Here is a 24,876-nt window from a genome sequence, read left to right on the forward strand (position 1 = left end):
AGGACTCACCAAGGCTGCCTTATAATACAAACCAGGAGCAAGGTAAGAACCAAGTTAATCAAGAAAGTAAGCTATCATGGGACCCAGCTGTGCTTGGGAAGGACCGAGTTATTATAAATGCAACCTTGGCCTCAGGAGTTGTTTATCAAGGATTTTCTTCAAGGGCAAAAAGAGATCTGTGCTCACTCAACTCCACAGCTTTACACAGGGGTTGGCTGGAGAATGTTGAATTCAGTTTCAACCTGGGATGATTTGGGGTTTGAAAGATCCTGTTCTGAGGCGGCCTGGCTTTCCTTCTTACTGGTCCTTGGGTACTGTGAAGCGCTGGCAATCTTGGCCTACGTCCCTTGCCTCTTCCCTGCCTCTTACCTGCCCGAGTCCTTTTGTGCAGATGTTCTTGTGTTCAGTTCTGAAATTAAGAGAACACTCCCAGTTTTGTTAGGGCAGGCTTTGTGAAGTGGGAATTTCCGCACATCTTTACATTTATAACAAAATCTACCAGATACAAAACACTCTCATGCCCACTCCTCCCTCTAGTCTAGCCTCAAAAGTGTGCATGATCTTCAGCTACATTTTCCAGATGAAGGCTCCAGGAAGGACACACCACATTCGGTACCACCCAGCACTTCAAGAGTGACAAAGCATGCTATGGGTCTATAATAACTGAGTCGACAGAGGCCACAGAGTTGAGACCACTCAATCTGGTCTGCAATGAATTCCATAATCGTTGATTACTGGGAGGTGTAGAAAGATGTAGGACCTAAGTGCCTGGGCCCTAAGGAGACTTTGGCATGGTATGTTATTAGGATAGATGGTCAATTTACCAACTTTTAACTTCATTCTTAGAATATATTTTTTTTTTCAGATTAGTGAAGGATAAGGAAGTCTCATCAGTTGAAATTACATAAAAGCTTAGTGGAGAATCACAGTATTTAGCCATGTGTAATGAACTGTTTGTGTGTGTGGGGGTGTCTTTGTCATTGTGTGTTTTGTATGTGCATGTGTTTGTGTCTCTGTGTATATATGTTTTTGTCTTTGTGTGTGTGTGCACATGTGTGTTTTTGTCTGTGTTTGTCTTTGTGTGTGTGTGTGTGCGTTTGTCTGTGTGTGTCTGTGTGTTTATTTTAAACAATTCTATCTGTGTACTGTTACCAAACACTAAGAAAGCTGTATGCCTGCCTGGGATTCGAAAAGGTATTGTCTCGTTTGGTTTGCTAGTCTAACAGAAACAAGGCCATAGGTGACGGAATTCTAAATAGACTGTGGAACAGACCTCGTGTCTTGGGGTAGCCAGAAAATAGCCCAATGTGAGATCCGAACACAAATCCAACACAGTTACCAGCCACCCCTCCCTTTCCTCCAATATCAAGAATATGACAACAAGTTTTTGAATTCTTTTTATTCATGTTGCCCAGCAAGGGCACCCAGTATCTTCACAGTGCGACTGCTCAGATTGGTAAACATCATCGCAGTTGTGTAGTTCGTCAGCCTGACGGTTGAGGGTGGCTCCAGCTGGGGTGGAATTGCTGCTGGGGAGAGGACAGTGGAAGGGAGTTCAAAGGAGTTTTCAGCTTACAGGTTAGTGAGAAGCCAGTCTAGCAGTTGCTTTCTAGCCATGTTGCCCACTGCTTCATCCAGTTGTCGTTCCTTGGCAAACTTCATGACCTCCTGAAGAAGATCTCCTACGCTGTAGCCTTTTTCTGCTGCCTTGGCAGAAACTTCAGGGAGCTGTGAAGAGAGCAGAGTTAGCTTAATACTTTTTTGGAAAGAGGACCCACTGGGCAAAGTGAACTAAAATCTCCCTGTGTCTGTCCACTGGGTTAAAGTCTTTTTCCTTAAGCTTTGTGAAACTAAGTTGTGTTCACTAAGTACTTCTCACCAGGTCACAGACCCTCAAGTTAGTCTGTGAGGATTTCTAGGTCAAGGTTGCCATTACTTTCTATCCCTTATCAAACAGATGAGAGGGGTATAAGGAAAATTACACGGTTTCATTTCAACTACTGTACTGAAAATGATTTAACTATGTGATTTCTCTGGAATCTAATGTGGAAATTAGTGTGTGTGCAGGCACACACATGAGTGTATAGATAGAGGATGTGGTTATAAATGAATGCTAGTCTGCTCCCATCTACCCATACTACCTTTAATTTCTTGGGCCTGAATGCATTTCTTACCTTCTCGAGAAGTCCATCATCATCTCCCATGAAGTACAGCATTGGCACATTAAACTGAGAGGCTGCAATCCACTGCAGGACAGCCTGCAGCTGCTTCTGCAAGTTACTTGTAGTGCACTGATTGTTGACGATCACTTCAGGGCCAGGAGTATCTGGATAGTTCTGTGCTGCTGCTGCTGCGCCTTCACGAGCACATCTTTGGGCACCAGTTGCCAGGGCTGCTTGTTCTTCCAGCTCAGCCAGGGCTGGTCCATTGTTGCTGTATTTGGCCATGATCAGGCACAGTTTCATCACGGATTCTACCAGTTGATCTATAAACTGGCGGTTCATTTGCTTCATCCCGCTGATGAAGTCCAGTTCAAGATTGTCTTGGCAGTGATCTTCAGGTCTCTTGGACATGGGAGAAGCTTTGTTGGATCTGGCATCACAACAGCGCTTATTCTCATTTTCAGGTAGTTGTTCTTCACAGTTGAAAGGGCTCTCACTAAGAAGTTTTTGAATCAGGGACAGAACCATGTTTGACATATCCAGCTTCTGGGAGTCCAGTTGCGCGTCCTTTGGACATGTAGATGGTCCAGGAGCTCCACGACTTTCAAAATGCTTCAGTGAAAGTGACTTAGAACTTTGGCCACTTCCACACTTTTCAAAGTGTGAGCTTTGGGACATATACCCCATGGAGGAACCAGGACATTCTTCTTCACACGTATCTTTGCCCTTGGCTTGTTGGGTCAGATGGTATTGAATGAGCATAAGGGCAGAGACAATCAGATCTTTGGCTAGTGAATCCGTGGAAGGACTGATCTTTTCTCTCTTCTCATCTTTAGTGGGGCATATTTTGGTAGGCATCCTGCCTTGGTTTCCTTGCTTCTGATTCCACATAGTGAGGCTCTCTTTGAGGATATGTTCGCTGACTTTCTCAGCACTTGTCAGTGCTTTGCAGCATGGATCTGTTTTTGGTTTGCATTTATCTTTTCCCTTCATCTCAGCTTTCATAGCTGAGAACTCAAGGCTCTGATTCTTGCATTTCGGATCATGAGTTCCTGTTTTTAATGTTGCGTATGCCAGACTCTGAGATTTAGTTTCCTTCTTCTCACCGAGAAGAGCGCTGACCAGACGCTTTAGCATGGCCTCCATGATGTCCGCTGCATTTTGTTTTCCATGATTGAAAAGATTCCTCTTGACAGCCGAAACGAAGTCTGAGTCTGTCATCAGGACTCCTGTTATGTTATGCAAGTTCTTCATGCATGAATCAATCAGATCAGACACAATTTCCTTGGTGTGCTTTAACAGTACCCTTTTCAGGACCACACAAGCTGGAATTGGCTTCCCACAGCTGTGCACTTTTAACGTTTTCATAACCGAGACCATCATGTCAGATGCCACCTGATTTGCATAAACCATAAGCCCCTTGCTGATGGAATCTGCAAACTCTTTGCTGTCTTTTGGGCACATCTGCTTCTCTCCACACTTGTTCTTGTTAGATAATTCACTATACAGAAAGGTTTTCCTGCCATCCCTGCATTCCTCCCCATTGCCACGCATTTCTGCTGAGGTCAGTTCTACAGCTTCATGGGCCATCTCGGAAGCTATTTTGCTCACAGCGCTTCGGGGGCTGATTTTTCCCTTTTCTCCTGTGGGTGCATACACTGAATGATGGAGGCATTTGTTCCCACCCTCCAATTTGTCCTTGATTTCCTTACGGGCCATTTGGATTACCAGAGAAGACAACCGGTTGACATAGTAGGAAAGGTCATCCATAGAGCATTCTCCATCAGGAGTGGCAACTGATCTCTGATTGCTAGGAGATTTGGCTGCAAGATTTGAGGGACTTTGGTTATTGTTGGTGTTTTTGGATGCTGTCATTTCTAGGCGTAGGCTTTGAGGTCCTTTGTTTAGATAATCAGCGTTTAGTTGATCAGCGTACACACTGTAGCAGTTCTCATAGCGTATTCTTTGATATTCACCATCTAAATCTCCTACTTTATGTTTACAGCTAGAGGCTGAGGGGCTTAACGCATGTTGAAAACCCAAGGCATACTTCTGGAGATCATTGAGGAGCCAGTTGAAGACACTTATGGGATCAGAGGGAGCTTGTTTGAAAAGACACACAGATCCCTCCGTCTAGAAAAAGAAGAACACCTCTCCATAAGAGTTTGAAGAGTTTGGGTAGGCCACTTCTGCCCTCTTATTTTCTGTTTGCTAGAAGGTATAGCTTGTAAGTAACACAGATATTTGACTGACTTTATTAGCATCTAATAATATCCATTAATAAACATTGAAGCCTTGATAGCAACAAAAGCCTGGAGTATATATATTGTATACTTTCCTAGGCTTAACTATTCATAAGTGTTGCCAATTTCATATGAGTATGTGTGTATGTCTCAATGTGTAAACAAGGTGTCAGTGTATATTGTGTGTATATTAATATGGCAATTCATATTTTTGGGTATTTCCGTAGATATGAGAGTGGGTCAATCTGTATTGTTCATGTTGGATGTTGCTATTATATGTATATATGTATTAGTATGGCTATGTGTAACCATATATGGTAATGTGTTGACATCACTACCTATCATGCATGTCTACTGTGTAAGCCAACATAAGCATGCATTTTATACGTATTTGTGAATGGAAAAATTCACTTGTATATGTCAGCATGTGTGAATATGTAAAGAAGCCATTGTCAGTTTCAATAATGTTAATATGTTTAAAATAATGACATGTAGTTTATTCTACATTTATAAGATCTATAAGTATTTGATAATGTGTATATAAACGTTGCACATTCTCTAGGTGTTTTGAGTAGGTAGGTGAATGACATAAGTACATATTTGTGTAAGTGCATGTATCAAACTATCAAAAAAGTGTGTTAGTGAATATGTGTTACTTTACTTAAGTTTGTATGTATGCATGTGTGCACATCAGTCATGACTGTGTATTGTCACAAAGGTCTTTCCATATGCATTTATAAATGTATATGTCAGTGTCTGAATCCATTAGGGTCACTGTGTTCTGGCCAAGGCTCATATGTGCCAATGTGTGTTGGTGTGTGTTTTTTGCACTAATGTAATGGTGCTAATGTAAATGTGTGTGCATATGTAAAGGTCAGTGTAATTATCAATGCATATATGTGACATGCAGCACCATTTACCTACCTTGCACCTGTGGAGGCCAGGAAAGTGTGTCAGACCTCCTGGAATTGGAGTTGCAGCACTATGTGGGTGCAGGGAATGAAACCCAGGTTCTCTAGATGAGCTGTCAGTACTATTAACCTCTGGGGCATCTCTCTATCCCCAAGTTGTACCTTTCTTAAGCCTACATGATGGAACTGGCCACCCCCAAACAATTCCCAAAACTTCGAAGAATTTTACTGACTTGCTTTTTCTTCTTTCAGAGCCACTGGACTCATTCCAAATGTCTCTGAAATCATAAGTGATGTTTTGCTTATAACATATGAGCCTAGAGACATAGAACAGAAGGCATTTGATTTCTTCGCAATTAAGCCAAATGCCCTTCCAATTACCAGTCAGTCCAGGCTTATAGGAATGTGGGTGTATTTTGGTACCCTCTCTAAACAATGAGCCTGACAACTTGAAATACACAAAAAGAAATGGATTGGCCTCTGACCATAGCATGCAAGTCTACTTTGAACCCTTTCAACAGCTTGTGTATGTAATCTCTTAGGTACCCAAATTCTTAGTAGTTCTGTGTTTGTTTTGGTTTTTTATTTCTGTTACATATCTTTCTTCCTTGGATGGTGGATGATATGAGACACATGAGCACAGTATAATTCAGCAAGGAGCATTGCAAAGGTTGATACTAAGTGTACATCTTTCTTAGAGCAAGGATAGGAAAGTTTTGTTTGGAGTGTATACCTACAAGTCAAGGGGTGGTGGTCTGAACCTTTGAGATTAATGAACACCATTTTAAAAATACTGCATGTGGAATTTACCAATTAAACTTAGTCCCGTGTTTTCTTGAATGCCATGTGTTCCAGATTGGTGGGCCTATTGGACAATCTTTTCCTTACCATCTCTTAGCCAGTCTTCAGATTTACTATCAGCCCTAGAAATTAGAAGTGATAGAACCCCAGAGGCTAGGTCACCTTAGATTGGTCTTGTTTTTCAGTGTCCTTGATCACGATAATCTCTTTTTCTTCCAGATTCTCCAGGTTTAATTCACCTTCTGACCTGGAACCAGCAGCACCCTGTAGAATTAAAAGGTGAGATTTTTATTTAAAAGTTGATTTTTTGAGATTTCCCCACTTCTTAGGCTACAACTTCACAGCACGTCTCTCATCATCCTTTTATTTCTCCAGGAGAGGTAGGGTTTCGATGCTACAAAATTTGAAGAATGAGACAAGATTATAACCATACATTGTTAATCCATTCTTTGATGACACTCAAGACTATCAGTCTCAAGTTTATTTTGTTCCCACATTTTAGGACAGATTATGCATATCCATGCTTTTTTTTTTTTTAGCCTAACCAATGACATGAGTGACTTCTAAAATGAAATTTGTTATCAAGAGTGGCAATAAATATAGAAGCAGAGACCCTGGGCCTTCCACCTGAATCTCCTCTATCTTTCCTCCCTCTGTTTTCCCCTCTCCCTTTACTCATAGTTCACAGAAAGCCCTGCTCATTTTCACAGCCTCTTTGACTTTGAGCAGACAAGACCCACCTTGGAATCTTTATCTTCCACATTCAGGGTGGACACATCCACAAAGCATATCTGTATAAAATTAGGAGGGCACATTTAGATAAGTTCTAGAGGAAAGGTCATTAATTTCTTTCTTGGAGATGATAATAACACTTACCTTGTGGGATTCTTGGGAAAATGAACTGATAGAGTAAGTTTCTAAGGAGAATGTGGCACAAAAGAGAGTGTGGTCCAAAAGAAATATCTATAAATATTGATTGGAACAAACAAACCAAAGAAGGCATGGCCCAACTGGCACAAGTGAAAAGGCTGATTTTTGTACCAGAATTTCAATTCCCCTACCTTCAAATTTAGGGCATTTTTTTACTAAATCGGTCTTTTTCAAGATGTGCTATTTTACTGTTGATAGTATCAAATGTTTTAATAGTACACGAGTAAACATTCCTGTGTTTAATAGGTACATTGTACTAGACTATGAAGTTTGTGGTGTTATGAATAATATTGCTTCGGGTGATGGTCATGTTTAAATAGAAACTATTTTTGATGTTACAACGTTATATATCAAGTAACTAATATAATGGTTGGTACTTGATCAGGATGAAAATGTGAAAAACTATCCAAATGATTTGAAATTTGGGAAGCAGTATAAAATACTTGATGTAATTTGCCTTTCTGAGTGAACCCAGTGCAGCTTATTGGTAGCTCTATATTATGACTTTAGGATTAGGTAACTAAAACTGGCCATTAGGCAACCACTACTAGTCCCTCCTCTTAGGCTCCTCCCCTTCTTAGGCTCCCCATCGCTGGTTCCTTCCACTCAGCCCATCACCTAGCAGGGCCCACCCCACTAAGGACCCTCCCCTCTCAGGCCCCACCCACCACAAATCCCTCCCACGGCAGGCCCCTTCCACCTCAAGTCACTCCCCTCTTAGGCCCCTTCCACCTCAAGTCACTCCCCTCTTAGGCCCCTACCACCTCAGGCCCCTTCCACCTCAGGTCACTCTGTTCTTAGGCCCCCCCCCGGCCCCCCCACCATCCCCCCCCCGCCCTCAGGCCCCTTTACCTCAGGCCCCCTTCCACCCCCTCTTAAGCCCCTCCCCACTCAGGCTCCTTCCATCTCAGGCCTCTCTGTCCTTAGGCCCCTTCCATCTTAGGCCTCTCCCCTCTTAGGCCCCTTCCACCCCAGGCACCTCCCCTCTTAGGCCCTTTCACCTTAGACCATTCCCCTCTTAGGCCTCTCCCACCTCAGGCCCCTTCCACCTCAGGCTTCTCTCCTCTTAGAACCCTCCCACCACAGGCCCCTTCCACCTCAGCCTCCTCCCCTCTTAGGACCCTTTCACCTCAGGCCCCTCCCCCTCAGGCCCCTTCCACCTCAGCCTCCTCCCCTCTTAGGACCCTCCCACCAGAGGCCCCTTTTACCTCAGGCCCCTTCCACCTCAGGTCACTCTGTTCTTAGGCCCCTTTCACCTCAGGCCCCTGAGGCCACTACCCTCTTCGGCCCCTCCCACCTCAGAACCCCCTCTTAGGCCACTCCCCTCTTGGCCTCGTCCTCCTCTTATGCTCCTCCCTCCTCCCTCCCTGCAGGCTTCTCCTTCCCTTCACACTCCTCCCTCCACTTTCCAAGTTGCCTTATATCACTTCACACTCTGCTCTCCTTTGATTCGTCTCTATGTGACATAGATGTGTGTGCTTGCCCTTGAAAGCTCTTTTTGAGCTTGGATACTTGCAGAAGCCACATATCAACTTCCATGAATTTATCTAGGTCTCCAGCATATGGGTATACATGTGGAATGTTTTTCTACTCCTTGGAATCAGTTTGTATCTTACCACTTTTCGGTCCTGATATTGTTGCTCTTTCGGGTTGTAAAGATCTACTTTGCACACGCCCCTGCGGCTGTGTAACCAGTCAATATCGTCAGACATCTGCAGGAAAAAGCAAAAGATATGTGACGTTCTTATATGTGGTTTATAAAATGAAGTCAGTTTAAATAAAACTCTTGAGGGTCTCAGATACCCATCTCTGTATCATAGAGGTTCAGTCTAAGAACCACAGAGAAGGAAGGATGTGAAAGTGGAGAATGATGCTGAAATGTTTGAAATCGAGGCACAGGTCAATAACTTTTATTAAAGTATATGGTCTCCTTTCTTTTAGACTTACCCTACTAAGTATCTTGAACCATGGTAATATCACATTGACTTGAGAAGAAACCAGCAGGAAAAGTGGTGCATGAGGAAGCAAATTTAAGCACAGAGACTAGGGGTAGTATTTTGTGATTTAGTTCTACCTAAATAGCTGTTTCACAAAGTATTCTCTTTAGCTCTTCAAACTAGTCTCACATTCTGTTCTTTCCCTCTGCCTTTCCTTTTATTTCCTCCTCCTGCCTCTTTCTCCCTCCTTCCTCCTCTTCCTACCACCTTTTTATCCCTCCTCCACCCTTCCCTCCCCCTTTCCTCCATCCTCTTCCCCTTTCATCTCCCTCCCTTTGTTATCATCCCTTCCTCCTTCTCCCTCTTTCCATCCCTCCTTCCTCCCCTTCACTACCCTCTTCCCTCCCTTCTCCACTCTTTCCTCCCTCTTCCCTCCCTTTATTCTCCCTCCTTTTTCCCTCCTCCCTCCTCTTCATCCTTCTACTCTCCTCCACTCTCTCCTCCCTTCCCTTATTCTGCCTCCTCCACTACATCCTCCTTCTCCCCTCTTAGGCCCCTCCCCTCTTAGGCCCCTTCCACCTCAGGCCCCTCCCCTGTTAGGCTCTTCTACCTTAGACCATTCTCCTCTTAGGCCTCTTCCACCTCAGGCCAGTCTACCTCAGGCCCCGCCCCTCTTAGGCCCCTCCCCACTCAGGCTCCTCCCACCGCAGGCCCCTTCCACTTCAGGCCCCTCCCCTGCTAGGCCCCTCCCCACTCAGGCTCCTTACACCACAGGCCCCTTCTACCTCAAGCCCCTCCCCTCTTAGGCCCCTCCCACTACAGGCCCCTTCCACCTCAGACCCCTCCCTCTTAGGCCCCTCCTACCGCAGGCCCCTTCCACCTCAGGCCCCTCCCCTGTTAGGCTCCTTCCACCTCAAGCCCCTCCCCTCTTAGGCCCCTCCCACCTCAGACCCCTTCCACCTCAAGCCCCTCCCCTCTTAGGCCCCGCCCACCGCAGGCCTCTTCCACCTCAGACCCCTCCCCTCTTAGGCCCCTCCCACCGCAGGCCTCTTCCACCTCAGACCCCTCCCCTCTTAGGCCCCTCCCACCTCAAGCCCCTCCCCTCTTAGGCCCCTCCCACCTCAGACCCCTTCCACCTCAAACCCCTCCCCTCTTAGGCCCCTCCCACTGCAGGCCCCTTCCACCTCAAGCCCCTCCCCTCTTAGGCCCCTCCCACCTCAAGCCCCTCCCCTCTTAGGCCCCTCCCACTGCAGGCCTCTTCCACCTCAGACCCCTCCCCTCTTAGGCCCCTCCCACCTCAGACCCCTTCCACCTCAAACCCCTCCCCTCTTAGGCCCCTCCCACTGCAAGCCCCTTCCCTCTTAGGCCCCTCCCACTGCAGGCCCCTTCCACCTCAAGCCCCTCCCCTCTTAGGCCCCTCCCACTGCAGGCCTCTTCCACCTCAGACCCCTCCCCTCTTAGGTCCCTCCCACCTCAGACCCCTTCCACCTCAAGCCCCTCCCCTCTTAGGCCCCTCCCACTGCAGGCCCCTTCCACCTCAAGCCCCTCCCCTCTTAGGCCCCTCCCACCTCAAGGCACTCCGCTCTTAGGCCCCTCCCCTCTTAGCCCCTCCCACCTCAGACCCCTTCCACCTCAAGCCCCTCCCCTCTTAGGCCCCTCCCACCTCAAGCCCCTCCCCTCTTAGGCCCCTCCCACTGCAGGCCCCTCCCACCTCAAGCCCCTCCCCTCTTAGGCCCCTCCCACCGCAGGCCTCTTCCACCTCAGACCCCTCCCCTCTTAGGCCCCTCCCACCTCAAGCCCCTCCCCTCTTAGGCCCCTCCCACCTCAGACCCCTTCCACCTCAGACCCCTCCCCTCTTAGGCCCCTCCCACTGCAGGCCCCTTCCACCTCAAGCCCCTCCCCTCTTAGGCCCCTCCCACTGCAGGCCTCTTCCACCTCAGACCCCTCCCCTCTTAGGCCCCTCCCACCTCAGACCCCTTCCACCTCAAGCCCCTCCCCTCTTAGGCCCCTCCCACTGCAGGCCCCTTCCACTTCAAGCCCCTCCCCTCTTAGGCCCCTCCCACTGCAGGCCTCTTCCACCTCAGACCCCTCCCCTCTTAGGCCCCTCCCACCTCAGACCCCTTCCACCTCAAACCCCTCCCCTCTTAGGCCCCTCCCACTGCAGGCCCCTTCCCTCTTAGGCCCCTCCCACTGCAGGCCCCTTCCACCTCAAGCCCCTCCCCTCTTAGGCCCCTCCCACTGCAGGCCTCTTCCACCTCAGACCCCTCCCCTCTTAGGTCCCTCCCACCTCAGACCCCTTCCACCTCAAGCCCCTCCCCTCTTAGGCCCCTCCCACTGCAGGCCCCTTCCACCTCAAGCCCCTCCCCTCTTAGGCCCCTCCCACCTCAAGGCACTCCGCTCTTAGGCCCCTCCCCTCTTAGCCCCTCCCACCTCAGACCCCTTCCCTCTTAGGCCCCTCCCACCTCAAGCCCCTCCCCTCTTAGGCCCCTCCCACTGCAGGCCTCTTCCACCTCAGACCCCTCCCCTCTTAGGCCCCTCCCACCTCAAACCCCTCCCCTCTTAGGCCCCTCCCACTGCAGGCCCCTTCCACCTCAAGCCCCTCCCCTCTTAGGCCCCTCCCACCTCAAGCCCCTCCCCTCTTAGGCCCCTCCCACCGCAGGCCTCTTCCACCTCAGACCCCTCCCCTCTTAGGCCCCTCCCACCTCAAGCCCCTCCCCTCTTAGGCCCCTCCCACCTCAGACCCCTTCCACCTCAGACCCCTCCCCTCTTAGGCCCCTCCCACTGCAGGCCCCTTCCACCTCAAGCCCCTCCCCTCTTAGGCCCCTCCCACTGCAGGCCTCTTCCACCTCAGACCCCTCCCCTCTTAGGCCCCTCCCACCTCAGACCCCTTTCACCTCAAGCCCCTCCCCTCTTAGGCCCCTCCCACTGCAGGCCCCTTCCACTTCAAGCCCCTCCCCTCTTAGGCCCCTCCCACTGCAGGCCTCTTCCACCTCAGACCCCTCCCCTCTTAGGCCCCTCCCACCTCAGACCCCTTCCACCTCAAGCCCCTCCCCTCTTAGGCCCCTCCCACCTCAGACCCCTTCCACCTCAAGCCCCTCCCCTCTTAGGCCCCTCCCACCTCAGACCCCTCCCCCTCTCAGGCCCCTCCCACTGGAGGCCCCTTCCACCTCAGGCCCCTCCCCCTCTTAGGCCCCTCCCTACTCAGGCTCCTTCCAACACAGGCCCCTCCCCTCTTAGGCCCCTCCCACCGAAGGCTCCTTCCACCTCAGGCCACTCCCCTCTTAGGCCCCTCCCACTGCAGGCCCCTTCTACCTTGGACCACTTCCTTCTTGGCCCTGCCCTTCCTTCTCCCCTCCCTCCTCCCTCTCTATCCTCCCCTCCCTCCTCCCTCTCCCTCCTCCCCATCCTTCCCTCCCTCCTCTCTCCCCTCCATCCTCCCTTCAGTCCTCCCCTCAGTCCTCCTCTCCTTCCTCCCCTCCCTCCTCCTCTCCTTCCTCCCTCCCTCCTCCTCTTCTTCCTCCCCTCCTTCCTCCCCTAACACCACCTCCCTCCCTTTATTCTTCCTCCTCACTCTCCTTCCTCCTCTCCTTCCTCCCTTCCCTCCTCCTCCTTCCTCCCTTCCCTCCTCCTCTCCTTCCTCCCCTGCCACCTCCCTCCCTTTATTCTCCCTCCTCCCCTCCCTCCTCCTCTCCTTCCTCCCCTCCCTCCTCCTCTCCTTTCTCCCCTCCCTCCTCCTCTCCTTCCTCCCCTCCCTCCTCCCTCCCTTTATTCTCCCTCCTCCCCTCCCTCCTCCTCTCCCTCCTCCCCTCCCTCCTCCTCTCCTTCCTCCCCTCCCTCCTCCTCTCCTTCCTCCCCTCCCTCCTCCCTCCCTTTATTCTCCCTCCTCCCCTCCTCCCTCCCTCCCTCCTCTCTTCATACCTCCTCTCTCCCTTCCCTCATCCTCTTTACTCTCCTATCCTCTATCCTCCTCCCTTCCCACCACCCTCACTGCTCTCCATTCTCCCTGACCTTTTCTCCCTCTCTTCAACCTTCCTGCCTCCCTTCCTTCCCTATGTCTCTCTTCATCCCTCTTTCCTCCATTTCCCTTTCTCCGTTCTCCCCCTCCCTTCTCTCTCTACCCTCCTCCGTTTAACCCCCTTTCTCGCCTTTCTTTCTCCATTTGCCTTCCTCTAACCTTCCTCTTTCCCTCTCCCCTATCTGCCCCTTTCTTGCCCCCATCCCACTTCTTTCCTTCCTCTCCTCTCCCGCTCTCCCCTCCTCCCTCTTTACTTTCTTTCCCCAATCCCTCTTTCACCCTGTGCTCTCTTGGCCTCACTTTTTAAAGAAGTTATCACCTAGTGACTATCTTCTTACGTGACACTTATCTAGACCACTTCCCAAGGTGTTTAGGAATGTTTCTAATTAAGAACCTGTACAAAACTTTGAAAAGCTCATAGAAAAAGGCTTACTACATCCTCAGATGAGAGGGTGTCTTTTTTGAAGAGCTAGTGAACAACTACTAGCTTCAAAGAGGTCAGAAGGCTAAGAGATCCCTTGTGTGATTTGAATCTTAAAAACCTGTAAAAAATAAGATGTATTAACTCATTACCTTGATGATAGAGTCGTTTTAGATCTTTGACTGGATGTGTGCCACCCAGAAGGGAGATGTGCCCCTTTAGATGGAAGTGGGCAGTGCCAAGTTCTTAGGCACTTGCAGCTGGCTGCCACCCTGGTCAGCTGTAGGACCAGACTGATGGGCCGAGCTGACTCCTGCTGGTTCTGGCCCTGGGCTATGACAAGGTTCTTTGTTGGGTCACAATACCTGACGCTGTGGCAACCTGGGCAAAGGCATGGCACACTTGGAAAACTCAGTAACCTCTTCATATCCAAAGTGTGCCAAGCCTGCCTGCTGTAGTACACATATTTCACAACATTTCCCACAGTTCACAACCTCTCAGTATCAAGCATCTCATTCCTTTCCCCACTAGACTTTGAAAATAATCTAATCACATTCATTACCAATGTCCTGGGGGATTATAGTTTTCACACACAGAGTTGCTCCTAGTCTTTACAAACAGAAATGCTTCCCCAGTTTATTCCACTTCTCTTTGAATTTCCCACTATAACACCAGAGTTATGTGGCAAGAGATGTTTAGGGTTATGTTGAAAGAGAAATTTTGATCAAAGTCAGTAGTTGTGCCAAATAAAATGAAAGTTAGAAACGAGAGGCTGCCTTAGCGTCTAGGGGGTAATGAGTTATTAGCCACTAACAAGATATCCCCCAAACTAGCTAAAAAGAAATCAGAAGATGTTTCTACCTTTGTATTACTGCAGTAGGCAATCATTTGGGACCTTTGGATGGTTCTTTGGGAGAATTTGGATGCTGGGATGACTCTTCCAGTCTGCCTCAAGATGTTATGTCTTTCCTCAACCCTCCATACTCTCCTAAAGCCTTACTTTCCAGCTGGCACTAGAACTTAAAATTCATGACATCACTGTTTCTATAGAGAACAGTGACAGCACAAAATGGTGGGCTTCATTCTTTGGATTCTAGGTGATCGAAGTGGTCTAAGAAACTCTGATATTGACTGTTGTATCTGCCAACCATGAAAAAGACTTAAGCCCCCACTTACTGTTACCCATTTTTGCTAGTGATCATTGCTGGCTACAGTATGTTTTAGAGATTTATCCATTATCTACTGAGATACCTTCTATTTAAACATATTACTGTACACCAAAGAGTTCTCATCTGTATCCAAATCACACTATCTTTTAATTTGTCCCTAACTGAACTCAAAATCATTTGAGATTATCCCTTAGATAGTATAGTTTCATATTATGGTCATAGCTTCAACTTCTTCTTGTTAAGTTTTCCTGAAAAGAAACAAGGAAATTACTATACACCCCAGATAGGGCACCTACGATGGATCAAAGAAATGATTTTACCAAACTCTAGTTAAGTGAACTAATGAATTTAATGGGGTCAGATATAAGAACATATGAAGGGACTCTGGTCAACTCAACTCTGGCAGGCCTTGCCCTTATCTCCCATTCCCTGTGCCTTTCTAAAAACCATTAGATTACATTCCTAAATGTAATAAACTCGTTATACTTTGGTGATCGAGTCTATGATGAGGTCTATTTCCTTATTTGACTACAGACGTAGGGACCTGTGTCTTAGTTATTGTTCTTTGCTGTGAAGAGACAACAGGACCAAGGCAGCTTTTAAAGGAAAACATTGAAATGGCAGTTTGCTGTCAGTTTCAGAGGACTGTTCTTTGACCATCATCGTAGGGAGTTTGGCAGCAGGCATGGTGCTAGAGCAGTAGCTGAAAGTTTACGTTTTATCATCAAGTTGAAAGGAGAAAGAAAAAAACGGGGCTTTTGAAACCTTAAGCCTACTCCCATTGACATATTTTCTCAAAAAGGACACATCTCCTAACCCTTCTAAACAGTCCACCAACTGTCAACCAAACATTCCGACATATGAGCCTATGGGGGCCATTCTCATTCAAACCACTATAACAAGTCTATGATTTCAATAGTTATCTTGATTAGTAATTGATGTGGGAGAGCCTAGCCTACATTACGTGGTTTTACGCCTGGGTACGTGGTCTTGGGACATGAAAGAAAGGTAGCTAAATATGAGCCTGGGAAGGAAGCCAATAAACAATATTCTTTAATGGCTTCTACTTCAGTCCCTGCCTCCAAGTTTCTGTCTTGGCTTCCTTCAATGATAGGCTATGTTTGGAATGTATAAGGCCCATCCTTCCCAACTTGCTTTTGGTCATTATCTTTGTTACAGCAAATAGAAAGCAAACAAGAACATGTCCTACCACTTTTATCAATTCATTTGTCAAAAACATAGTATTGGGTGCTATATTTTGGATAGGGGACACTGTTACATAAAGCCATCTGTAAGTTACAGTCATTTTCTGCAAACTGTCCGGTCTCCTTATCCTGGGGTGCTACTACTGCCATAGATTTCCTATGCATTTGCTTACCCTGATGGTTTCTATCAAGTTATCTTTTGCTATTCAACTCAGCTCAGGCCCAAGTGGGATCAGAGCCACACTCTATCCTCTGGAGCTAGCTTTTTGGTTTTGACAGGCTTTAAGACAGTATCATAACCCTTCCTTTTCCAACAGTCATAACTGACTACAGTATAGATAGAGGATGTGGTTATAAATGAATGCTAGTCTGCTCCCATCTACCCATACTACCTTTAATTTCTTGGGCCTGAACTGCCATTTCAATGTTTTCCTTTAAAAGCTGCCTTGGTCCTGTTGTCTCTTCACAGCAAAGAACAATAACTAAGACACAGGCCCCTACGTCTATAGTCAAATAAGGGAATAGACCTCATCATAGACTCGATCACCAAGGTACAACGAGTTTATTACATTTAGGAATGTAATCTAATGGTTTTTAGAAAGGCACAGGGAATGGGAGATAAGGGCAAGGCCTGCCAGAGTTGAGTTGACCAGAGTCCCTTCATATGTTCTTATATCTGACCCCATTGAATGACTGAGTAGACAGTATTTACTCACAGCACACTTTCTTTCAAGGGAAAATGTACAGTTTCTAGGGAGAATAACACCCCAAATCCTAGGACAAGTTTAATATTTTTCACTTGCAGTGTTTTGTTATTTATGTCTTTTGTTGCTCATCTTGAAAGCCTTTAACAAACTGACTAATACAGCATTTGGCTTTCTTTCAATATTGTTCCCCCAGAAATTCTGTCTTAACACAAATCTTGCGACATTTGTCTGTGAGTGGCACAGAGAGACCCCTTCTTGGTTACTTTATAACTATAGGAGTCCAATTTACATGTGCTTTAAACAATTTAGATGTCAGTAAACCCCTCTTACCTTGAAAAACCCTTATCCCACTATGGGGTTCAGCCATAATACTAAAGCCCCATGCCAGATTTAAAGTACCTGTCCAATCAACAGATTTCTTCCTATTTCTTTTATAAAAGGTTATTTTTAATTTATGTCTACATATGTGGGTCTAAGTGTAGGTATGTACACATACAAGTGCAATGTCTCTAGATCTCAAAAGAAGTGGGGAAGACCCTAGAACTCATTGGCACAGGAGACAACTTCCTGAATAGAACACCAACAGCACAGGCTCTAAGATCAACAATCAATAAATGGGACCTCATGAAACTGAGAAGCTTCCAGAAGGAGAAAGACTCACATGGTATATACTAACTTATAAGTGGATACTAGACCTATAGGATAGGATAAATATACTAAAATCTGTACACCTGAAGAAGCTAAGCAACAAGGAGGACCCTGGGTAAGATGATCAATCTTCACACAGAAAGACAAACAGGATGGACATTGGAAGAAGGAGAAAACAGGAAATAAGGCAGGAGCCTACCACAGAGGGCCTCTGAAAGACTCTACCCAGCAGTGTATCAAAGCAGATCCTGAGACTCATAACCAAACTTTGGGCAGAGTGCAGGGAATCCTAGGAAAGAAAGGGAGATAGGAAGACCTGGAAAGGACAGAAGCTCCACAAGGAAAGCAACAGAATAAAAAAAAATCTGGGCACAGGGGTCTTTTTTTGAGACTGATACTCCAACCAAGGACCATTTATGGATACTGAAGGAGAACAGGGTCTGTCTCTTACATGAACTGAGTGGCAGGCTCCCTGATCACCTCCCCCTAAGGGGAGGAGCAACCTTGCCAGGCCACAGAGGGAGAAAATGCAGCCAGTGCTGATGAGACCTGATAGATTAGGATCAGATGGAAGGGGAGGAGGACCTCCCCTATCAGTGGACTTAGAGAGTGTCATGGAAGGAGATGAAGGGGGGTGGGACTAGGAGGAAATGATGGGGGGGGGACTACAGTTGGTATAAAAAATGAATAAACTGTAATTAATACAAAAAAATAACAATGAAGTACCGTATCTTCTGAAGCTGAATTTACAGGTGTTCGTAAGTCCCAATTTGGGTCCTGAGACTAAATGCAGGCCCTCTGGGAAGGCACTAAGTTCTCTTAACCATGAAGCTATCTCTCTAGCCCTCAACTTTTTCTTAATTTTCCTATAAATATTGTTCTATCAGGCCTGGTAAAATGGGCATCATACACTGCCTCTCTCATACCCAGTTCTCTTAGTAATGCTTCTTTCCCCTCCATTGCCTGTTAATTTCTGATGAAGACCTTAACCCATGATGGCCATGTATCCCTAAGTATGAGACTGTCTGTCAGCAACATCAGGGAATATGATTTCAGGGAATATTGCCTCAAGTTATGTAGCCTTTGTCTCAAGGGGAGATGGTTATTTATATTACTCATACTACTCTAGTTCTCTGTTTTCACAATACTCAAACTGATCCACGTATCCCCATGTCCTACAAGCTCCTAAGATAAACTGGAAAAGGCTTTTTGCTGAAAAGTTATACATAATTCAAGCAGTTCAAATGCTAAATATGTCCCCTGTTAACACAGTTTCCTGTACCAGGCCATTAAGGCTCTTATCTACACGCTGAACCATGAATTTTATTAAAGGTCTTGCTTGAGGAGTACCTTCTAACACTGCTATTTCATGTTCTCCTTTTGTATTGCCCAGTTCTTCTCATGGGTTTCAAATTTTTGGATCCTGGGGGAGCGCTAGCAAATATCCAACTTATATTCTTTTTCTCTTGTATCTTGCCAGTGGTAAGAAATGTCATGTCATCAACTCCATCTTATGTTCTATTTCCCTTGATTTTTCCCCTCCAACATTAAAGACTAATATGATATGGAAGATCCCACATGTCCTTGGTTTATTGTAATTTTTTCCTTACATAAGCAAATTCTTTCTGTGAAAATAATCAGTTTTAGTGGCATGTCTTATTTACTTACAACAAAGACCACATAACAGCTGCCATAGCCTGCTTATGAACTTACTTGCTATATGCAAATTTTAGAGATTGGAATGTATTTCCGAACCCATCAGTTATTTAGGGACATCATTATGCTCACAAGGTAGACCTCATTCATCAAGGAGGCTTGCCTTTCCATACCACATAGAGAAAGATGGTCACTCTGTGATTCTCACCAAAAGATGCTCTCCTCTCTGTTAGCTTGGTCTTGGTTTTTGTGAGGATGCAGTGAAACAACTAAATTGAGCCACTTCATGAGTAGAAGGAAATGTTTATTGGGGATCAAAATGCCAATGATATCACTCAGGTGAACAGAGAGAAGCACGTGTTGGAAGAGCAAACAGATTTTGTAAGGCAAACAGTAAGGTGGGGATCTTGGAACTCTTTGGATTGACCAGGGGCAGATGCCCTTGCCTGAGGAAGTTGCTGTTTGGGGGCAAATTAAGGGAGGTCCTGATAAACAGAAATCTATCTCAGGAGGTATGATTTCCTGGTAAACAGAAATACACCTTATGAGATTTCGGATGATGATGAATTTAGGCTTCTGTATACCCAATAAGAATCCTTCTGTTTAACTGTTCAAATATTGCCATTTGGGGGACCCATTTTGGACATAACATCCTAGACTTTTATTGATGATACAGATGACAATAGTCCACTGTCTACTTCCTACTGATTGGGGGTTTAAAAGGATGGTTTCTGGAATGCTGGCTCAAAGCAGGGGCTCCAGGAAAGATGGTAGTAGACCCGAGGAAATTCCATTAGAAGCATCTGTTTTACTGCCTGATGTCTCACTACTTCTCTCCTGAAGGAACCAGAAGAGGCAAGAGCAATTATTATTATTATGAGAAGTACAGAGAAAAGTAGGTTGAGGAGAAGTAGAAGCTAAGGCTCCGGAAAAGACCATAACAAGAGTCTTGAATTGGAATTGGCCCCAGGAGGCTGCAGTTTGTAAGCCATGTACGTTTTGAATGCTTTCTTGTACTTGGCTGATTGGTTCACATAGTAGAAACATCATTAGCAGTTGTAGAACTAGTGGTTGATTCCTGGATGGTATCTGGCAGCTGGGTTGAAATCTGTTGAGATAGATATAGAATATGGAAAGAAGATAAAGTTAAGGAGCTTAGAAGGATCTTTATTTTAAAATGGTCTGGGCAATAGGATCAGTAGAGGGTTGAGGAAAGGCATCATCAGCATGTTCCCAGAGAAGGTGTCTTAAGAGAGTGAGAGAAGCTAAGTAGTCATGGAATGGAACTGGTTCCAGAGGAGGGAAATTTGCCCCAAACAAAAGGATGACTGTGCATTAACTCAAATGGGCTCAGGAAGGAGGTGGTTCATTTTGTGGCTAGCATGTAAATTAGGGCTACAGGTAAGAGTTAAGGCCAAGGAAGGTAAAGTTCAAAAGACAGTTTTGATAAATGTGTCTTAATAAGTCCACTAGCTCTTTCTACCTTTTCTGGAGAGTAGGGGCAGTAGGAAATGTGAAGGTATTGCTCAGGCTCTTGCAAAGAGCTGAGTGACTTTAGATAAAGATGACTACTAGGCCATTATTCAGATTTAGGAAGTCTAAATCTAAGTAAAATAGTGTTCATGAGGTAGGAATGTTGTGAGATAACAACCAGAGAAGACTGCTCAGATATGGGCTTAAGCCAACAGAAAGTCTTTATTAATTGATTGGCGACTACACTGGGTGTTTGGAATCCCATTGTAGCCCTGAGCTTTTACCATGGTGAGTGTTTAAGCTCAAGAGCCATGTTCTGGGTTGACATATTTCAGTCATCAAGAATGGTAAGAAGCAAAACTACAGAAATAAAAAAGCAAGGTTAGTGCATTTAGAGACTTTCCCAGAACTGTGAACTTTGATGGATTTAGTTTTTTGTTTTAGTTTTGGCGTGTGGTGCTGTCTACATGCTGAGTTTTGCAGCCTGAATGGTACTTACATCGTGGAGTCAATTGTACTAAGGTCTGGGGCCTCCTAAATCTGAGACGCTGTTACATTTCCAACTGGTCTTAGTGAATGAGTCAAATCATGGACTCATCCTGCTACAAAAGGTCTATTGGTCCTAAGGACCATTAATTTTATTAAACGGATACACAATTGGCCACATAGTTTAAGAGGCAGAGCCCCTCTGTCAGTCCAATCAGAATTCTAAGACCAAGTCAGTGGTGACAGCAGAGTAGGCTAGCAAGAGGATCAAGAGAATAGAGAGTGGCAGCAATAATTTTATATATGCATGTGTTTCTTTTTGAGGTTTTTCCCAACCATAACAAGATTTTTTAAATTGCTCCTGATAAATAAAAACAGAAACACATGTTTCTCCTAAAGCCATAGTTTTCTTTGTCTCATAAGAAGTCTTTTTTTTTTTTCTTTTTAGGACCATTTTAAAGAATCATTTCCTCAAGGGAACCTAACTGTTGTTTTAATACCTCTAGGTCCTGATCAACCTGTCTACTCAGTTTGGGAAGCATCAGAAGAGGGACATTTGGTCAAACATGCCTACCAAATAGTCTCAGGGGCTCAGTAATATTGCTGTTAACCTGATGAATTAACATACAAGGCATAATAGCAGGCAATAGAATAAGGGGAAGGGCCTAAAGGTTTTGGCCATTAGACAAGTTTCATTCCCTTGTAAGTACTCTAATATTAATTTGGGCTGCCCCCAGTCACAGTTCATTTTGTCAGTTAATGGGCTAACAGCACAGAGGCTCGCTGTCTAAGCATAACCATCAATCCTGGCTGATTTCTGGCTGGGAATGATTAACTCTACCCTTAGGGTCCCTTCCAGTGGCATAGAATCTGATTCCTCAGGTTTTTCCTGTTTCCCAAAGGCCAGAATTTTTTAAAAGAAAAATTTCAGGAAAACTCAGTTTTGTTGTTGCATTTTTCCCCCCAAAGGAAACGTCTTTGTTTCTGGCAACAGGGAGCTCAGCCCCAGGACATACATAGATTTTTAAGTTCTGTATTCTTATCTCAAATGATACATTTCTACATCTTTTCTTTTCTCCATACAACCAAACACTTAAAGTGGGTGTCAGGAAGTAAAGGTCAATATGGAATATGGGTTGCTGGTTTGTAGTCACACTAACTAATACATTCCCTGTATTTGTTTTCCTCAGTTTCTATTCCAGGCTTAAAGAGGGTAGTGGGGGGTGGACCATGACCCTTATTCATACCCATAGTGTAAAACACAAGATTCAAGAGGAGGTAGATGGGCAGGGAGTGGAAAGGCCCTAGGGTAGAATGAAACCTTAATTTCAGTGGGTCCGTAGTCCAGAGACAGTTTATTTGGTTTCTGCTTTCTTGACTTGGATGTTGTGGGTGCATGATGTAATGCCAACTACCTTCACAGCCATAGGAGTGGAGAAAATTGCCTTGTAGGGTCCTTTCCAGGTTAGTTCCAGCTCCCATTTGCTACCTCCTTGCTTCAGATATTATCACTGATCTTGAACAGGGGAAAATGGTGGTGGACTATAAGGTCATATGGGTCTCCCGGATAGTCCAATGAATTGTTGGTATGGAGAATTGGAGGGCCTGTAGTGACTGGAGAAAGGAATGGTTAGAGAGTTCTGCCAACTGTCATCTCTGAGCCTGAGAAGCAGCGAGGAGGTCTTCCAAACATAATCTCACGGTGGGTAAATCTCTCCCTATACAGGATGCATTGGTGTCAAAGTAAACAAATGAAGGCAGACTATTTACCCTTTATGTCAGAGTTTCTTTTAACATCCCATTTTTTTTCTACCTGGCCAGAACTTTAAAGTTTATATGCCAATGACGTTTTTAATCTATGTCTAAAGCTTTAGCTATTAATTGAGCGGTTTTGGTGATGCAAGCCAGACCACTGTTGGATCCCAGGGAGAGGCCAAACTGGGGGACCAATTCCTGGAGATACTTTTTAGCTACTATTTGAGTAGTTTCAGTGTGGGTGGAGAACGTTTCTTTCCACCCAGAAAAGGTATCTACAAAAACTAGTACTTTTATTCTTCTCTCACAGGTTGGATCGTGGTGAAGTCAGTTTTTTCAGACTTTGCCAGGGTGTTGGTCTCTTGTTCTGACCCCTTCCTGGGTAAGGGCTTTCTGTATTGGATTTATTTAAGCACAAACCTGGCGTCTGGCTGAGAAATTCCACTGTAGGTTGTCCAGTCTAAGTATACCATGCCTTGGTCTGAGTAACTAAGAAAGTTTTGTGAATTCCAGATGAGTAGCCTGGTGCATGTCAGTTACCAACAGCCCTGCCAGTTGTTTCTGGAAGAATTATCTTTCTCCCTGGTGTCCTCCACCAACCCATGGGTGTGAGCTGTACATTATATACCATTGAGTCTCAGACAGCACCAAGTCATTGTATGTCATCAGAATATCAATAGGCCCTACTGAGCTCAAGGCCATTTGTTTGGCAGCCAGAACAGCAGCCCAGCAGTGGAAAACAGTAATTTGTAGGGGACAATTTTTAAATGTCCCTTTCTCCAATAGTGAAAAGCCCTCTGTCTCTACAGATCATACTGTAGACATACCCAGTAGTAAAATCATATAGGCTGACAGTTGGTGTATAGGAAAGCACGGGTCAGGTTGATCAGTTCTGTGCTGTAGGCAAAGTTACCTAGCTTGGGCTCAAACTGTTTTGATTAAAGTAACTACTGAAGCTTCCACATACCTGGTTTCATCTTTCATCTCATGACAGTCATGTCTAAACATCTGTATCATCAGGCCAGAGGGTAGCCAAACTGATGGAGGTGGGTTTCCCAAATTGGACTCGAGGGTGTGCTAGGAATAGGGCCTGGTACATGGTCACATAGTTATTAGATAACCAGCATTCTGGTGTTCCTCATAAAAGGGCCTCAACAGCATCGTGGAGTGCTGTGAGTATAAGATCCTGACCCAGAGTTAACTTGTTTGCTTTCTTTTGTTAAACTAGCCTTAGTACTAGTACTTCTAGTATTAGTGGCAGTAGTAGTTAGACTACTCTTAGAAAAGTGGGTCATCCTGTGGCTACAGGATCCAGTTGTTTGCATAGTGGGTATTTCCATGGTCCCATTGTTTGGGTTAAAACCATTAAGTAATGATTTTGAGAGATTTTGAAAAGATTTTGAGAGATCTGGAATTTCTAGGCCTAGAGCAGAAATCAGAACTGTTTTTTTAAGGCCTCAAATGTCTTTTGTACAGTTTCAGTCCATATTAGAGGCTTGGTGCCTGTCTTAGTTTGGGTTTTATTGATGTGAAGAGACACCATGACCATGACAACTCTTAAAAAGGATAACATTTAACTGGGCCGGCTGACAGTTCAGAAGTTTAGTCTATTATCATCATGGCAGGAAACACGGCAGTATGCAGGCAGACCTGATGCTGGAGAAGGAGCTGTGAGTTCTACACCTTGATCCACAGGCAACAGAAAGAGACTGTGTATCACACTGGCCCTAGCTTGAGCCATCTTCAACCTCAAAGACTGCCCCCACAGTGACACACTTCCTCCAACCAGGCAATACCACCTAACAGTGCTACTCCCTATAGACCAAGCAGTCAAACACATGAGTTTATGGGGGGGAGGGTTCCCACCCAGACCACCAAAGTGTCCTTTTTGTGCTGGTGTATAGAGGCCTAGATAGTTCCATAAACTCTGGTATCCAGAGGCACCAATATGCAGCTGTACCTAGGAACTCTTGAACCTGTCTCTTAGTGTTTGGAGTTGGGATCAAAGGATGGCATCAATCCTACTCTGAGACAGGCTTCCTAAAAACAAAACAAAACAAAACAAAACAAAACAAAAAGCAAAAAACCTAGTAGCCAAGATAGGTAGCTTTTTACAAAGTTGGTCTTTTTACCTGACATTTTGTAGCTCAAGGTCTGTAACTTTTGCAGCAGCCATCCCTCCCCTCAGTGGCTCTTTTATATCTATCTTTCCAGTAAACCACTGATGGAAGGTCAGGAAGTTGTCCGTATTTGGTGCTGTTTTTTAAATCCTGGAGCAACTGGGTGATCTAGGTACATTATCCACTGTGTAACCCCCCAGTAAGTCTGTTCATTTAAAATTTTAAGATCAGTTGACT

At 45.6% G+C, this 24,876-nt stretch overlaps 1 protein-coding gene across 2 annotated transcripts; it reads right to left on the reverse strand.

Annotated features, from left to right (window-relative positions):
• Positions 1 to 1,384: 1,384 nt before the first annotated feature.
• On the reverse strand, positions 1,385 to 14,417 carry Akap4 (A-kinase anchoring protein 4). Of its 2 annotated transcripts, none has more exons than XM_060375140.1 (6): positions 14,282 to 14,417; positions 8,664 to 8,759; positions 6,858 to 6,908; positions 6,280 to 6,381; positions 2,175 to 4,295; positions 1,385 to 1,728 (listed from the first exon to the last, which is right to left on the reverse strand). In XM_060375140.1, exons 1-6 carry the CDS (start codon positions 14,306 to 14,308, stop codon positions 1,573 to 1,575), a joined length of 2,553 nt encoding a protein of 850 aa, XP_060231123.1. In that variant the 5' UTR covers positions 14,309 to 14,417; the 3' UTR covers positions 1,385 to 1,572. The 2 variants fall into 2 exon arrangements, with proteins under 2 accessions (XP_060231123.1, XP_060231124.1); XM_060375141.1 differs by lacking the exon at positions 14,282 to 14,417 and adding an exon at positions 13,573 to 13,718.
• Positions 14,418 to 24,876: the final 10,459 nt, after the last annotated feature.

Source organism: Meriones unguiculatus, chromosome X (genome assembly GCF_030254825.1).
Source record: "Meriones unguiculatus strain TT.TT164.6M chromosome X, Bangor_MerUng_6.1, whole genome shotgun sequence".
NCBI classification, from domain to species: Eukaryota; Metazoa; Chordata; class Mammalia; order Rodentia; family Muridae; genus Meriones; species Meriones unguiculatus.